The sequence below is a fragment of the Aedes aegypti genome, chromosome 2, assembly GCF_002204515.2.
Source record: "Aedes aegypti strain LVP_AGWG chromosome 2, AaegL5.0 Primary Assembly, whole genome shotgun sequence".
Lineage (NCBI taxonomy): Eukaryota > Metazoa > Arthropoda > Insecta > Diptera > Culicidae > Aedes > Aedes aegypti.
In genome coordinates this window covers 337841870-337857364 of record NC_035108.1, presented here as the reverse complement: position 1 = coordinate 337857364, position 15495 = coordinate 337841870, and the positions used below count along the sequence as shown (strand labels likewise).

The 15495-nt window shown below is 40.1% G+C and overlaps 2 protein-coding genes across 3 annotated transcripts; one reads left to right on the top strand and one right to left on the bottom strand.

The window, feature by feature from the left end:
* Positions 1-754: 754 nt before the first annotated feature.
* LOC5578247 lies at positions 755-1664 on the top strand. The gene is made up of 2 exons (XM_001663721.2): positions 755-1230; positions 1316-1664. The coding sequence occupies exons 1-2, from the start codon at positions 1133-1135 to the stop codon at positions 1584-1586; spliced, it is 369 nt and encodes a 122-aa protein (XP_001663771.2). The 5' UTR covers positions 755-1132; the 3' UTR covers positions 1587-1664.
* Positions 1629-9423, bottom strand: LOC5577205 (probable serine hydrolase). Of its 2 annotated transcripts, XM_001663251.2 has the most exons (3): positions 8938-9423; positions 8552-8620; positions 1629-2827 (listed from the first exon to the last, which is right to left on the bottom strand). In XM_001663251.2, exons 1-3 carry the CDS (start codon positions 9008-9010, stop codon positions 1977-1979), a joined length of 993 nt encoding a protein of 330 aa, XP_001663301.2. In that variant the 5' UTR covers positions 9011-9423; the 3' UTR covers positions 1629-1976. The 2 variants fall into 2 exon arrangements, with proteins under 2 accessions (XP_001663301.2, XP_021701759.1); XM_021846067.1 differs by lacking the exons at positions 8552-8620; positions 8938-9423 and adding an exon at positions 7293-7323.
* Positions 9424-15495: the final 6072 nt, after the last annotated feature.

Genomic DNA, 15495 nt, shown 5'->3' with positions numbered 1-15495 from the left:
GACTCTCCACATCTCGATAATGAAGGGAGCATCCAGATAGGAAGAGATCGAGACATAGAATAAATTTTGAAAGAATACTAGATCGCAAATCACTCCGTTACTAGGTCAATTGAAAACAAACAGACGTCATTTCGTTTTTGCAAATTGTTTGGAATTCCTAAAATCAAGTCTAGTAACCTTTGAGAATGGGCATATCGAAATACGGAGAGAAAAACGGGAATGGAAATCAAATCGAGATATGGAGAGTGAAAATGTATGCAGAATGAAGAGACCGTACAAAACTAAGACTGCCCAGTTGTTTTTCAGTCAATAGCCTTGACGATACAAAAGCCAGTGTTACCTGTATACTTTTTAAGTAAATCTTGTGAACAAATTCAAATATTAAGAATCATAGATTGATTGTTTCTTGAACGCTTCATTCATTTAGTGCAATAGATGATGCTAGCTCTTAAAACAATTAGGTATATATTTAAAAATGGTGATATTTTTAGGAAAATTTACACAATTTCCATTATTAAGTATTTTTTCATTTGATTTAGCATTGTTGAAGCACATTCGGTAACTTAACGTTGAATATAAAGAGATTTGCAACAATAAGGTTTCATGAAAAATTTTCAATCTTTCGATAAAAACACTAATATATGAACTAGCAACACGGCTGGACTAGCAACGAAATGCCCTGTTGCAAACCAACTCAACGATATGAAAGTAGGCCTTTGCCAAAACCACCAATGAGAAGTGGTTTCGTTTTTGTACTTCGACCTGTCACGTCTTGTCTTAGGTACAAATCATCGACACAGGGAGAGATATCGAGATGTCGACTGTAGTCCCAATTATTTACTTCAAAACAAATAGATTCCCTCACAACATCACTCAACAGAATCTTCAAGTTAGTGCTTTCAAAACATATATACCCAACCTACAAAAAAAGCACCAAGAGAAGCAAGATAAAGAAAAGCGCAAAAGCTATAAAAGCATCGCTTAGTGTGGTACTAGATTTGTGAATGAAAGCTTTCGTAACCATAGCGACTAAACTATCGCCATAGACACATTATTGATACAACATAGTGCTAGACAATCAACATATTCTACTATTTAACATTATACTTGTAATTATTGAGCATATTAAAAAATGGCACAAAATATTAGGAAAGAAATTGACTTTATTTCCGACATTAACGATCGGTATGCTATGATGGAGTACGAGCTAGAAGAGAAGTTGAAATTGTTGTAAGTACCTAATTAAATATCACTTAAATGGCGCGAATTTTTCGTATGCGTTTCAATCTGATTGACTGTTGCTAAAACTTTGCAGAAATCAAAACGAACAAAAATTGGTGCAATGCGAAAATAATAATGCGTCCAAATCACGAGCCCAAACACAACCAAGCCTAACGCTTCAAGCAGCAAGGCAGCGCAACTTCGAGTTGCTGAAATCGCTGGAGGTATCCAAGGCCCGGTTACGATCCAGGGCTACATTCAGTCCACTGGAAACCATTCTGCAGAAAGCAATCGAAAACTACTTGAAGGAAACATCGCTGGTGCCCTGCACCACCAAAAAGGCTTACGGACCGACGTATGTTTAGGGATCACTACAATATAAATATAACTATAAGAACAACGAATGATTTTTTCACAAAATATAGCGAATTATATTTTCCGTGCTTCTTCGTCTAGTACAGTTTCAAAAATATATCACACCTTGTCTTTTGTTCCTAATGCTCAACAAGCTGAAAGCACTTAGATTTAAAATCTTGAATGCAATTGGTTTAGCAATGCTCATCACCATTTGACTATTTTAATACACTAAATTTACTCGTATAAATTAATAAGTTTGCTAAGTTACGGTACGAAATGATAGAATGTGTTGTTGGGACCCCTAATGGGTCAATCCGATCAACGGAGCAAAACCATGTGCAAATATTCCAATTTGTTTTTGGTTATTTCTTTATAGGGAGATTTAAAATTAATGTAATCTATTCTCTATCCAATAAAAAATCGGTCACTTGTTGAGATATTCGCTCCGGATTTACCAAGTGGATATGATGCGTTCCGGGTATTTCATTATATACCAGCTTCCGAGAGTTTTTCTGCATTGCTTCTATCACACTTGGGTAGTAGTCGACGTTGTCAAAGTGCATTCCCGGAACAGCCCGTATGTTTAGCACCTTGCATTTGATTTTCTCCGCGTGGGCGATCACTTGCGGCAGGGATAACATGCCCATGAGCGACACCTTCAGTCGCAGATCCCGCGAAAAATAGAACCCTTCTTTGTTGAATCTTTCCGCTGCTGGGGCCATGCCCCTTCGCATTAGCACCTCCACCGATTGCAAATCTACTGAGCCGTCGTAAGCTGCAAGTACAACGTCGATGGCGTCGTCATATCCATAGCAAGGTGTTTTCGATTCCGGTAGCGATTCGTAGCGCAGAAATCGATCAATGCTATCTCCAAGGTTCGCTGCCTGTTTGTGGTGATCTCGGGCCGGTGGACCGGCAATGTCAATACTGATGAAGCCTTCAACTTCGTCCGGGAACGCAGCTGCATACATGAAGCTCAGTGCTCCGCCCAGAGAGTGCCCCAGCAGGGTGATCTTCTCCCAGCCAAAGTACTTGACGATTCGTCTGATCAGTGCGATCCCGTCCCAAAAGATGTAGTAGTGCATGCCCTTGGGGTAGTGAGCGGATCGGCCGTGTCCGGGTAGATCGATGGCCAAAATGGGAACGTCGTCCGGCAACAGCGGGCAGAGTCGATCGAACGTTCCGGCGTTGTCCTGCCAGCCATGCAGCGCCAGCACTGGTTGCTTCTCTCGGGGACCCCACCATTTACCTACGGTTAGAAAAAAATGTGAAATATTAGAAAATGTTTTAACAAATGATATTGCATAGCAGTGTTTAAGCACTGACTCATTACTGGTAAAATCAGTTCCTGATATTGGACTACTCAGCGAAAGAAGAGCGACTTGAGTTAATCCGAAAGTTATTCCTGAAATTCCACGGGAAAATATGTAAAGGTAATTTTCCAGAGATTATTTTGAGACCGCTCTGAATTTTTTACAATATTCCAAAAGATTCTACCAAAAACTAAATTTAATTCTCCATGAATACCTCCATGGATTCCTACACTAATTTCTCAAAAATTAATTCAAGATATGGATTCAACGTATACATCCTTTAGCGATTATACTATGGATTATTTGAAGACCTCCCCCAGCGATTGCTCGAACAATTTCTCAAGGTATTCCTTCAAGGGTTCCCTAAGATATTCCTGAAGAAATCTTCAGGATCTCAATAAATGACTCCAAAGTCCAGCTAGGTATTTACAACGATATTCACGTTTTTTTTATTATCTAGACATCCCTCTAAGAATATCGAATCCCTTCAAAGAATTTCGAAATTCTATCATGAACTGCCGACATTACCGTAGGAAAGCAAAAACAAAAATCCTCATTTACGTAAACAAATTATTTTTAGTATCCTTCACACGCAAACTGTTCGGTAAAAATTACTATGTTGTTGGATTACCCAAAATTCAGTAACATAAGGAGTGCTTTGTGGAAACCCAAGCGTTCGTGGATTACCAACTGGTGAGCTCGTTTCATGCTTATGATAACACATTTTTATCGAGTCAACGTAACGTTTTTGTAAATTAAAAAAAACTATGAATGGTTTGTCACTACAAGTGTCGGCATAAACCCTAACCCCTGTTTAATAAAGTTTGAATATACGCATACCCTTCTTTTTTCGTCATTAAGTAAAAGTTGTATTTTTCCTCCATATCCATGGATCGGATCATCGACCAAAGGTGACTCCCAGATCTCTTTCCTTCCTCACTAATAAACACTTTTCCCGTGGTGATTGTGGAGATGCAGAGGTATTCTCGGTCTGTAGAAGCAACATTCATTACACACTAACATTCTTTCCCATCCAATGTAATGTCTTGGAGCTTCAAAAATCTGTAATATTACAGACAAAGAAGAAGGCCAATGAACCCCAACCGTGTTCTTCAAACAAAAAGGAGGTGGGCATAGCGTGTACCGGTAAGCTGCTGAGCCCAAAACCGCTCCACGATCTTGTCGTTGTATTTAGCTTGATTCAGAGTGTAGTGGCTGTCTTGCTTCTCGATGCGGATTCCAAGAAACGTTCGAATTTCTCCCAAGCTGGAATTGTCCAGGTTGAATTGCTTCGCCAGCGCCTTCGATATTGCATCGAACTCACGTTTCAAGTGGCAGCACACGACCATGTCTTCAACATAAATTAAAATGTAACTTCGCTTACCATTTCCTTCTCTCACATACAGCCAGCGATCGGACGATGAAGAATGGAATCCCATTTTCTTGAAGGTGTCGTCTATCTTCCGGTGGCAGACACGTGCTGACTGCTTCAGCCCGTAGTGCTGCGTTTCAACCGGCAAACCTTGTCATCCGTTTTCACACTTGGAAGCGGTCGCATGTAGACTTCTTCCTTTAGATCGGCATATAGGTAGGCAGTCTTGATGTCCAAGTGTTGCACTACCATGTCGTGTCAGCTGGCGATGGTCAGAAGCGTATGAAGGGTGTTTTGCCGCGCAACATGTGCAAACACCTCATCGTAGTCTGTACCATATTGTTGGGTGAAACCTTGTGCGACCAACCTGGCCTTGTATCGCACTTCTTTTCGAGTCGCAGGGGTACCAACTCTCACGTTCGGTGTTCCTGCAATAACAGGATTTCTTCCTTCATCGGTTTCTGCCATTCTTCCTTTTTCCTGGATTGCTTCGGTGTAGCTCCGAGGTTCGCTCGTGGAATCGCTGGTCAAACCAGTTACTTGGCGGTACCGCCAAGTTGGAGATTCAATTTTCACACTGACTTCGTCATCGCTATCGGTGAATTCTTCAATCTACTCGCCAGCAGCCGTATCATACCCTTCGCCGTCGTCTTCATTTCAGTCGTCATCGATAATCTCGTTCGACGGTGCGCTCATTACGGTGGGCTTGAGTGTCGATTGGTACTCGACGGTACTCTCCTCCTGAATGTTTTCGGTAGGCTGTGCTGGTTCACCCCCGACAAACCTCGCATCTCGACTGATGTAGACCTTCCGCGTTGTCTTATGCAGGAACCTGTACGCCTTATGTTCATGCGAATACCCAACAAAGATCATCTTCTTGAGCTTTGAGCTTGAGGATTGAGCTTCTTCCTCTTCTGCTTCGGTATGTGCACCCATGCACGGGAACCGAACACTTGCAGGTGACTAACATCCGGTTTTCGGTTGTGCCACAACTCGTACGGCGTGACTGCAACCGATCTTGATAGCGAAATGTTTTGCAGGTAAACTGCCGTGTTCAATGCTTCCGCCCAGTAGCACTGTTCCAGCTCGGCGTCGAATAGGAGGCACCTACTCACCTCGGTGAGGTAGCGGTTTCGTCGTTCTGCAACACCGCTTTGTTGCGGACTGTATTCCGCCGTGTATTGTACCTTGATGCCTTCTCGTCGGTAGAACGAATGGAGTCGCTCGCTGCTGTATTCTCCTCCTTGATCGGAGCGTACCACCTTCGGTTTACGGCTAAATTGGGTCTTGGCCGCTTCCACGAATTCGATGATCTTGTCCACCACTTCTGACTTCTCCTTCAGCAAGTACAGCACGCAGAACCTCCAAAAATCGTCGATAATGCTCAAGAAATATCGTTTTCCACCTACCGACGGTACTTCCACCGGACCACACACATTTGTGTGCACGAGATCCAGGGGCGCCTTCGAACGGAATTTTGATTCCTTGGGGAAAGGCGTACGGGTGCTTTTACCCTTACAGCAGCACTCGCAGATTTCGGTTGCTTCACATTTGCGAATACGCAAACCGTCGACCAGGTGCTTCTTCTCCATTTGAACGATGGTATTGGGGTCACGATGCCCGAACTTTCTATGCCATTCGTGCATGCAGCCCTTCGGATGATTCCCGGTCGCCAGGAGGATGGTTGCTTCAAGTAGTACAAACCTTGCTTGAACGTTGCTATGGCAGCGGTTCGGTTGCCATGCATCACCCGGCAACCGTTGACGTCGAAAATAACAGTTGCGTTTTTCTGCGCCAACGACGGAACTGACAAAAGGTTCATCGCCAACGTGGGTGTGTGCAACGCTTTGGACAGCTTCATTTCGGTTTGCTTACCCTTGTCGTCGTAGCACTGGATAACGCCGGGACCTTCTCCTTCCATAATCGCTTTCTTCCCGTCGGCCAACGTAACGTGTTTGCAGCTCCACGAAAAATTCTCGGCTCGCAACGGTGTGGCTTGTCGCGCCCGAGTCCACGATCCAAGGCTTGACTCCGTTTTCAGTTTCGCTTCCGCAGGCAACGCAAACGACACGGTGCTATCCTGTCTCAATGTAGGCTTCACTGGTTTACCTGGCTTCCTTTCCCTCTCGGTGTCCCGTAGAGTCTGACGGCATTTCTTCTGAATGTGGCCCACTCTCTTGCAGTAGTGGCAGACCAGAAGCTTCTTCTTCTTACCTTGTCCAATTTTCATCGCAGAATCCGAACCACAACCGTCTTTCTTCGTTCAAAAGTTTCCGCTTGTCAAGCTCCAAGATGAGTTTGTCGTCCGAACGGTTCTCGAGGGCGGTAGTCAGGGTGTCGAACGTGCTTGGCAGGCTTCTCAGGATCATCGCGACCATGAGATTTTTTTCCAGCTGCTGTCCGGCATTCGCAAGGCTACTGAACAGTTCCTCCATGCCGAAAATGTACTCCGCCATATCCTCTCCCTCCGAATAGCGCTCGTCGTAGATTCGCTTCAACATCGAGACCTTCGACGTTAGACAGACCTTCTGGTGGTGGTTTTGAAGCGCCGTCCAAGCTTCCTTCGCGGTTCTCGACGACCGGATTAATGCGTGTTGGTTGTCCTCGATCAGCAACCCGATGGTAGCTCTGGCTTTGGCATCTCCAGCGGCCCAAACCGCTTCTGCTTCTACTTCCGGTTTCTCACCTGGTGTCACGTAACGCCAAAGTTCTTCCCGGACCAGCAGAAGTTCCACCTTGAAGCGCCAGCTTGAATAATTGGCATTGTTCAGCTTTTGCAGGCTGAATAATATTCGGCTTGTGGAAAAAAAATACTCGCTCAAATCGATCAGCACTGCTATTTTGATATTTTTCACTTCTGGCACACTACCATGCATACTCGAGCGACCATATCCAGATTGATGTGCAAGCAATACAGGCAGCTAATTAGACAAGATAGTAACTTTCCAGACTAAGCCTAAATTAATGGGTCAAAAATGTGTGCAAAATACGACACATTAAAGACATAGCTGTTTAACCTCACTTGTCACCTTCATAGCTTAACATGGCAATGCCCTATAAAAGAAGTGCGTTTACTTGCGTCACACCATATTATCGTAGGTAAGCACAACAAAAACTGTCGCTATCTGATGTCCAGCACATCGAATATACGCACGCTATACAAAGCATGATAGGTACAGTCACCCAGTGTTGTGAAAAACTCAATTTCTCACAACTCACGCTTGATATTTTTCATGCGTGAGTTGTCAATTATGCAACTCAGCAGTCAAAAAATCATGGATGAGTTGGCTCACCTTTTTGACTCATTGTCTCGTATTTCCACAGTTTACTCACACACGGCAATAATTTCTTGTTAGTCTGGTAAAATTATAGTAATCCTTTCTAACGTTAACAACAACATTCGGATTTCACGAGTTTTTGCCGGGTTTTGCGACTGAATCATTTTTTACGGTTTGAGTTGATTGAGTTGATTTTGCATCAAAATCTCAAGCGTGAGATTTGCGAAGCAGATCTCTAATGAGTTTGCTCTCACGGGAGAGCGTATTGATTGAGATTTTGAGTGTGAGCCTATCAACACTGCAGTCACCCCACAATTATGATACAATCAAGGGTCGGTTTTTGAGAACAAAATATGATTAAAAATCAATGGTGGCACTGTACAAAACAAAATTTCCTCCTCTTAGTTTTTATGAAGAACTGTGTATTTTGAGACAGCTTTCAAATGGCTCTCCATCCCACACTAATGTGGAGCAGTGTGAGAAGAGGATCCTTATTATGAATCAAAGAGCCTCATATTATAGATCAGAACAACTACAAAATCAAGTCATCTGCTAGATAAAAGAAAAAAAGGATATTGACGTTTTTTTTTTCCTTGAATAATATCCGATTATTCAAATATAAGCTGTTAAGATTATTATTTCACGCAGGATTATTAGTTTTTTTGCATAATTGCAAATCTACTTGGTAAGAAAACAAGTGTTTAATCCAACATTGACTCATATTTTTGGGTTATCCATAACAGTTGGGCGACTGTACTCACTTATCACGCAAAAAACACAACATTTGTGACCGTAATGTGTGTTGATATGCATGGCTGTGACGTCGACTATAAATATATGTAAATACCGAATCGATCGACGACGAGGCGATGTCAAGCACGTGCTCAGGGCGCTTAGCACGCTACTAACACTAATCAACCGCTATCTATGAATCAACCACTTTGTGCCAATTCATCCAACAGCTGATAAGTGTGGTAAAATTTCTCAACCAAAATCTCAACATTACTCACCAGCAACGATGCCCCATGGCATTGGGATTTCGATTTCTTCCGTGGCTCGCTGCATTATGCCGTTGGATACTAAAAAAAAGGAAACAGTGTTATTCAGAATGCAATCATTCGCTACACTAACGCAATAAATCGCTCGAATGCGTTTTCTTCAATGCACACTAGAGCGTCCCAAAATTTCACTTTGTCAGGAAACCTGGGGCTGAATTTCCAAATGTTACAATCAAACTTTTGTATGAGGGAACTCTAAGAAATAACGTTTAGAGTTTGCCAAGTTGAGATTTTTTTAAGAAAGTCCGATCTTCGTGTCGTGTCTTATCTACCATTTGGAGGTTGAGCCCTCGTTTTCTGATAAAGTAAACTGTAGGGACACCCTAATATACACGCACCTGCTACAGAAGTCGGCGGAATGCTGATGCAGCAACCATTTCTTGCTCCGGTGGATTTATCCTCGCTGCTCATGTCTGCTGCCGAAACTAGAATCGATTCTTTGCTCCGCAAAAACCGTGGTAACGTAACTGGAAACAATTACGCAATTTGTGCGATAAATTTGCATACAAATCGATAGCCGCAGTTGACCTTTCTTCAATGGGTCCCGTCCGCAAACAAACCGAAAACAAGTCTGTTTCGTAAGTGGCCGCCCAAAAAGAAAAATGCGACTTTCAAACACCGTAGGAAATTAACAGCTCCGAGGGTCCATAGTATTGTTACAACGCCAATTTCCAAAAGCAGAATTCCACTACAACGACAGGGCACCCGCGAGCGACAAAACGTCCACCAGCTTCACCAGAATCGCACTGATTGCCCTTCCGAATGAAGGAAGAATGGACCTATGCACGAGTTCACTAATTTGACACTTGAGCGGTGCCGAATTCACTTGTTGCCAATGGTCACGTAAATAACACGGCACCGCTAAAACGTCAACGAGTGAAACGCGTGCATTGATCCATCGCGAATGACAGTTCGTTCCGCATCGCATCGGCAACGCAAAAGCTCACCAGCTGCTTGCTGTAAGAATGTGTGCGTGAATTTATGTGATGATTACTACACGAGGGGTTTTATGAATGGGTGCGTAAAAGCCGTTACCAACACACAGGATACCGTTATGTGTTTCCATCATTGATGACCGCCCACGGGTAACCGTTTGCCTCCTTGCTTTTGCACTGGAATAAAAACCTCTTTTATTTTGAATTTTATAAAACAAAGTGCACAGAAACTTAAATCGATGAAAATTTGGAAAACAAATTTTCATTTGTGCGATATGGTAAAAATATAAGACAGTCATTTGTCAAATGGTGTTGCGCAACAAACTTACACATGAGCTTTTCACTATACTCCTTTAATTGAAACAGTTTGGTGAACCGTTATATTAAGCACGCTTGAGAAAATATACTGGTTCGCGTCGGAATATGGGATTTTTGACACACTTCGCCACGTCGCGACTCCGCCGTTTGCATTGTGGCTGCGCTCTTCTGCAAACTTTTAGAAAATGTAATTTGAACAACTTAAGTTAACAAATTTGTCGAAAACTATTTTTGATCTAACTCTTCATTTTGAGCTAAGTACATTGATTCTGAAAGTTTTAACTTTGGGTGGACCCGAAAAATCAGTTACAGTCGCCTCTCTACATCTCGATATCGAAGGGACCATCGAGATAGGGAGAGATCGAGACGAAGAACAAATTTTTTAATGAATACTAGATTGGAAAACACTCCGTTACCAAGAAAATAATAAACAATCAGACGTCATTGCACGTTCCTAATTTGTTTTGAATCCCAAAAATTGGGTCTAGTAACCTTTGATATTGGTCATATCGACATACAGAGACAAAATTGGGAACGAAAATTTAACAGCAACACATCGAGATACGGGGATATCGAGATAAGGAGGATATCGAGATTTAGAGAGAGAAATTGTATGCAGACAATAGATATATTAGTAGTAGAACGCTAATGGCGCTGTTGTCAAAAAATTGATTTAACTAATTATTACCTTTAATTGTTATTTTTTATTAATTGATCGATCCCACGCAACAGAGAATGTTTTGTTTTGGCCTTTGACACTTTGAGGCCCGGTACTCACGCTGTCACATCGCAGCAAACTAGATGTTGGCCACACGAACAACAGCGACATTAGCATTCTTAGGTTAATGCTTCTACTATGCAGACTGAAGGGACCTAAGAAATCATCGACATACGGAGAGATATCGAGTTATAGAACATCAAGATGTGGAGAGTCGACTGTATTTCGATCTAACTTTTTTGTTTTCAGTTTCACGTGAATGTGGTTTTCAGAAGAGTTGTGGAAATAGAAATTCTTGTAATTTTGAAATTCTCACTAAATCGATTTTCTGTATCTCGATATTTCCCCCAACTCGATGAAATGCGCAGTCCCTTCAATATAGCATACTTTGATCCCTCTGTAAGTCGATACCGTAATTCGGGGTGTAGTTAATAAGTGGGGAAAAGATGATCATTTCCTCATGGAAAAACAAGTTTTTATGGAAGTGTTTAGTGAACTGTTGAAGGGTTCTTTTCCAAACAATCGATTATTACTAAGGCCACATGAAGACACCATTTGAATAAACTGTAGTATTCATTCCAGATATGTTTCCTTAACCCATTTTCAAATTTGAGTTGAGGACAAAATTTCATTTGCAGAGAAAAAAATGCTCTTTTCGTGAACAGATTGCCAATTTCAATGGAAATTGCCTACATTTAAACGTTTGATGTGGTTTATTCTGTAAATCACAAAATTAAATTGTAAAATTTACCGATTTATCAGCAAGTTGTAAGATTTTTGAGACTTGATTCAGATTCAGTGATCCCATGTTTAGTGAATACCATATCTTTTTAGTTTTGAAAACCTATCCCAGTAATTGATCAACTTCGCCCCGGAATAGAAAATTTCACTTTTTGAATTCTAAAAATTATGTATAAAAATGTCATAGGATTTTATCAAAATTTCCTTTACATAATTCGATAAAAGTCCAATCAGTACAACGGGGATTCACTGATTGGAACACGACTGCCTTCTATCTAGCGCATCCGACTCGTTAGTTGGAACGACCGACAGCTGGTGAAAATTCTCCAGACTAACGCATCTGGAGAGCAAATCGTCACAAAACGCAAATACACATTCACATTTGTTCTATATATGGAAACTTCAATGCGACGATACTCAGACGTCAAAGTCAGTTTGACATCTCCCGAATGCATTTTAGTTGGAATATTTTCCAACCAGCGAACATCCAACCATCGAGTCGTTCCATGTAGCGGACCTCCAACGAGCGAATCCCCATTGTACTGGTTTAAAAAATATCTGGATGATAAAAATAGCATCTCACCAGATTTTATTGAACAAAATCCCTCAAAAGTGATCAACTTCACCCCATTTTACGGTACCTCTCTAACTCGATGCGATCTGTTTCACTTTCCTATACAAGTTTATCTCTCTAACTCGATATTTTCATGAAAAGTTGCAACAGTTGTTTTACACGAAAATAAAATGTTCACAAAAAAATGTAAGGTACAAAAACAATACAAAATAATACAGTGTTCTGTTACATAATATTTAATTGTATCTACGATTGTATAACATTTTGCGGTACCCAACTAACATTCACTCATTTAACAAACACCATTATGGCAGTTTTATCCAGCATCATGTTTTATAACATTTTAATAATTTCCATGGCCAACCTTTGTTAAAGCATTGTTCACACAAATTTGGAGAAACTTTAAAGCATGTCGTTGAATACCAACTTTATTTTTTAGCTTTAAAAATGTTTTACAAGCATTTAGTTCAGCTTTTATACGGCTGGTCTAAAAATAATCATAGACTAATAAAAACAAAAACATATTTTTCTACGCACTTTACTTTATAAATGTAGTGTGCACTATTATTATGATAGTATAACAATCCTATTTAAAAATCGCCTGTATACTGGATTCGAACTCGAGACCTTCCAATCGTCAGCGGTATGCCTTGCCATCTGCGCCATCCTAGAATTGATGATTATACCGTCCAGTGCAAAATATAAACTTGTCATAGCTGAATATTGACCATGTTCGAGCTTCTATTCGACAACATCTAATCAACACATGGTATGCTAATCTACAACTGAACAAGCATATTATTCAGCTGCTGTTTAGTGCTGATCCAAGCTGAGTTCAGTCGGCTATTTTTAGCGCACAGTGAGAAAATTTATGTCGATGTTGGTCAAAATAATGTTTATTTACACAAAGTAAAAACAGTCTGAAATGATTAATCTAATTTCATAATAAGTTTTAGTTTGTTCAAAACTGATTAATTAACTTAAATAATTTAATAAATTATAGTTTGATTATTTTTTATTTGTATTTTACATAAACCTATTACATATGCATTGAAGTAAAAGTTCTCTGTGTGAATATATTTGAATCATTTGAAGGGTTAGTCCTCAGAACCCACCTGAATAGAAAAATATTCGAATATCTTGATGCGATTTTCATTTTCGGAAATGGCCAAGTAAATCATTTTTCTTAGAGCGCAGTATTTATTCAGTTGTGAAGAAATGTAATTTCAAATGTAGCTGGCTATAGAAATTTATTTAATCAATAGGGTCCTAAAGCCATGTCTCAATTTTATTACCAAACGCTTAAGTTTAGGGCAGAAACACATGTTTACTCAATTTTTAAATGATTTTCATTGGTTTAAGTACAAAAAACATTTTTTTTATGATTTTTAAGATTTTGTTACACCCCTTGGTTTAAACTCGAATTTTGGGTATATTTTGTTTTCCGTGTCCCTTCCGAAATGTCAGATAGGAACAACCCCAGTGTTAAAACTATATGCCCTGTGGCATTTTTGTCGAAAAAGTGAATGTCAGCAATAGAAAGTATAATATGGATAGCCAAAAGTGATATTAACTTGATAGATATATGATAAAATATCTGGAAATTATATCTAAAATAAACTACTAGAACAAAATTGGCATATCATGTTTAGATTCTGCAAGATTTTACCAATAGCTGCGAGCTATTCATTAGATCTGCGTACATCAAATTTTTCATAGGTTTAGTAGTTCCAGGAACAAAATTTCGATATTGTCTTCAGATATTTTATCTCTTATGTCAATCAAGTCAATATCACGCTTTGTTTGTCAGTACTTTGCTCCTACTCGGAATACTTAGCTTAAATGTTTATTTTTGTTTTTAACAATAATTCTGCATTTCTGGAGACTGACCATGTTTATTTTCTGAACAGCTATTTTAAAAGTTTTAAGATAGCATAATTTATGAGCTTTGAAATGCATTCGGTACTCAACACGAATTTCGGATATTTTGTCCATTTTATGAAATTTAGCTATAGTGTGATCGCTTTTACAAGGTTTATTTATTGCTGAACAATGTGATTGTTAAACGTCATTTTGGCCTCTATTGGATCAACTGTTCTTATAATATACTGAAGCTGAATTACGATTTTATAAGATATTTATTCAGCTCTTATTTATGCTTATGTTAAACATGTGGGAATAGCTGAAGTGCGACGCAAGTAAAACGTTAGTTCGTCTTCTGAATATCCTTTTATACATATACATTTGTTTAGTGGAATATTGGCTTTTTAATTGGGGGAAACATGTCTTGTTCAGCTCATTTGTAGAACAATCTTGACTAGTCGAATGAGCATCTTTGGAAACGTTTAATAAGTGGCGATTCAACTTTTGTTCATTGTAATGCATAACGTTGAACATTGATCTAAGTTTGTGTTAAAAAAGCATCTTCTCAGCTCTTTATAGAGCAAATTTTTTATTCAGCTGCCATTACCATTATTGAACAATAATTAAACATGCATGCTTGTTTGTGGCTCTGAATTGTTAGTTGGGTAATCCACTTCGTGGTGTATCATTTCGCGGTTTGTCATTTCGCGGTACGACATTTCGCGATTAGTACCATTTGGCGGCATGTCATTTAGCGGTCTGTACCATTCCGCAGTGTACCGTTACGCGGTTTGTACCAGATGTTTAATCTGTCTTAACAGTGCAATTTGAAGCAATGCAATATTATTAGTGATAATGTTAACAATTTTCAGTGCAACTCGTAGGAAAAACCACACCGCGAAATGATATAGACCGCGAAATGACATACACCCGATTCTGTTTTTGCACGGATTTTTTTACACGGCCGTCCAAAAAAGTTTCCATACATTTTCCTTCCTCAAAACCTTATTTTTGCATGAAACTTCGAGAAGTGGTGTTACTTTTTTTGCACGGTTCTTGAAATTTTGAACTGAAAACTTTGTTTGCACGGTACGCATTCTCCGTGCAAAAACAAAATCGGGTGTATTTCGAAATGGCACTAAACGCAAAACGGTAAACCACAATATTATACGAACCACGAAATGCATTGGTATGGTACGCCGCGAAATGTCGGACAACCATATCTACACAAGAATTAGGTTTGCTTCGACATTCAATAACAATATGCTGTATTTTATCCAATACGTTGTATTGTATGTAAATAGGTTATTCCATTCACTAACTGGTACATTTTTATTCGGGCACTCCCGCTAATTTGAACGGTTACCTCATGCAAACCATCGGGGTTCATTTTTAGTGTTGAACATCTAGTCACCCTAGAACCCGTACTTCTGGTTACCCCTTTGGCTGTTTTGTTTTGATTCTGCATTCCGTTCCACAGCGTTGCATTTCACCTTTACTCCGTTCCATGAGCTAAATGACGTTTGAACCATTTTTAATCTGAGCGATGTGCAAATTAGCGGGATAAAGTGTTCAGATTAAAAGTAGTCAAACCAACGGGGGACCCGGTACATACACGCTTCTATGAATGGATATCTCTCAAGCTGGTCCAACCAAATTCATTTACCCTACCGCCTTTCGACTGCTAAGCGTTTGTCCATTCCTTTGCTCGTGTGGGTAGAAAAAGTGACATATCGCGCTTGATGTC

Bases quoted from the DNA above. Each gene is read 5' to 3' on its own strand.
- LOC5578247 (XM_001663721.2), top strand. From the start codon at position 1,133: ATGGCACAAAATATTAGGAAAGAAATTGACTTTATTTCCGACATTAAC. The intron at 1,231-1,315 runs GTAAGTACCTAA...AAAACTTTGCAG, and splicing joins GAAGAGAAGTTGAAATTGTT to AAATCAAAACGAACAAAAAT.
- LOC5577205 (XM_001663251.2), bottom strand. From the start codon at position 9,010: ATGAGCAGCGAGGATAAATCCACCGGAGCAAGAAATGGTTGCTGCATC. The intron at 8,621-8,937 runs GTGCGTGTATAT...CCTTTTTTTTAG, and splicing joins TCCGCCGACTTCTGTAGCAG to TATCCAACGGCATAATGCAG. The intron at 2,828-8,551 runs GTGAGTAATGTT...TTCTAACCGTAG, and splicing joins GCCATGGGGCATCGTTGCTG to GTAAATGGTGGGGTCCCCGA.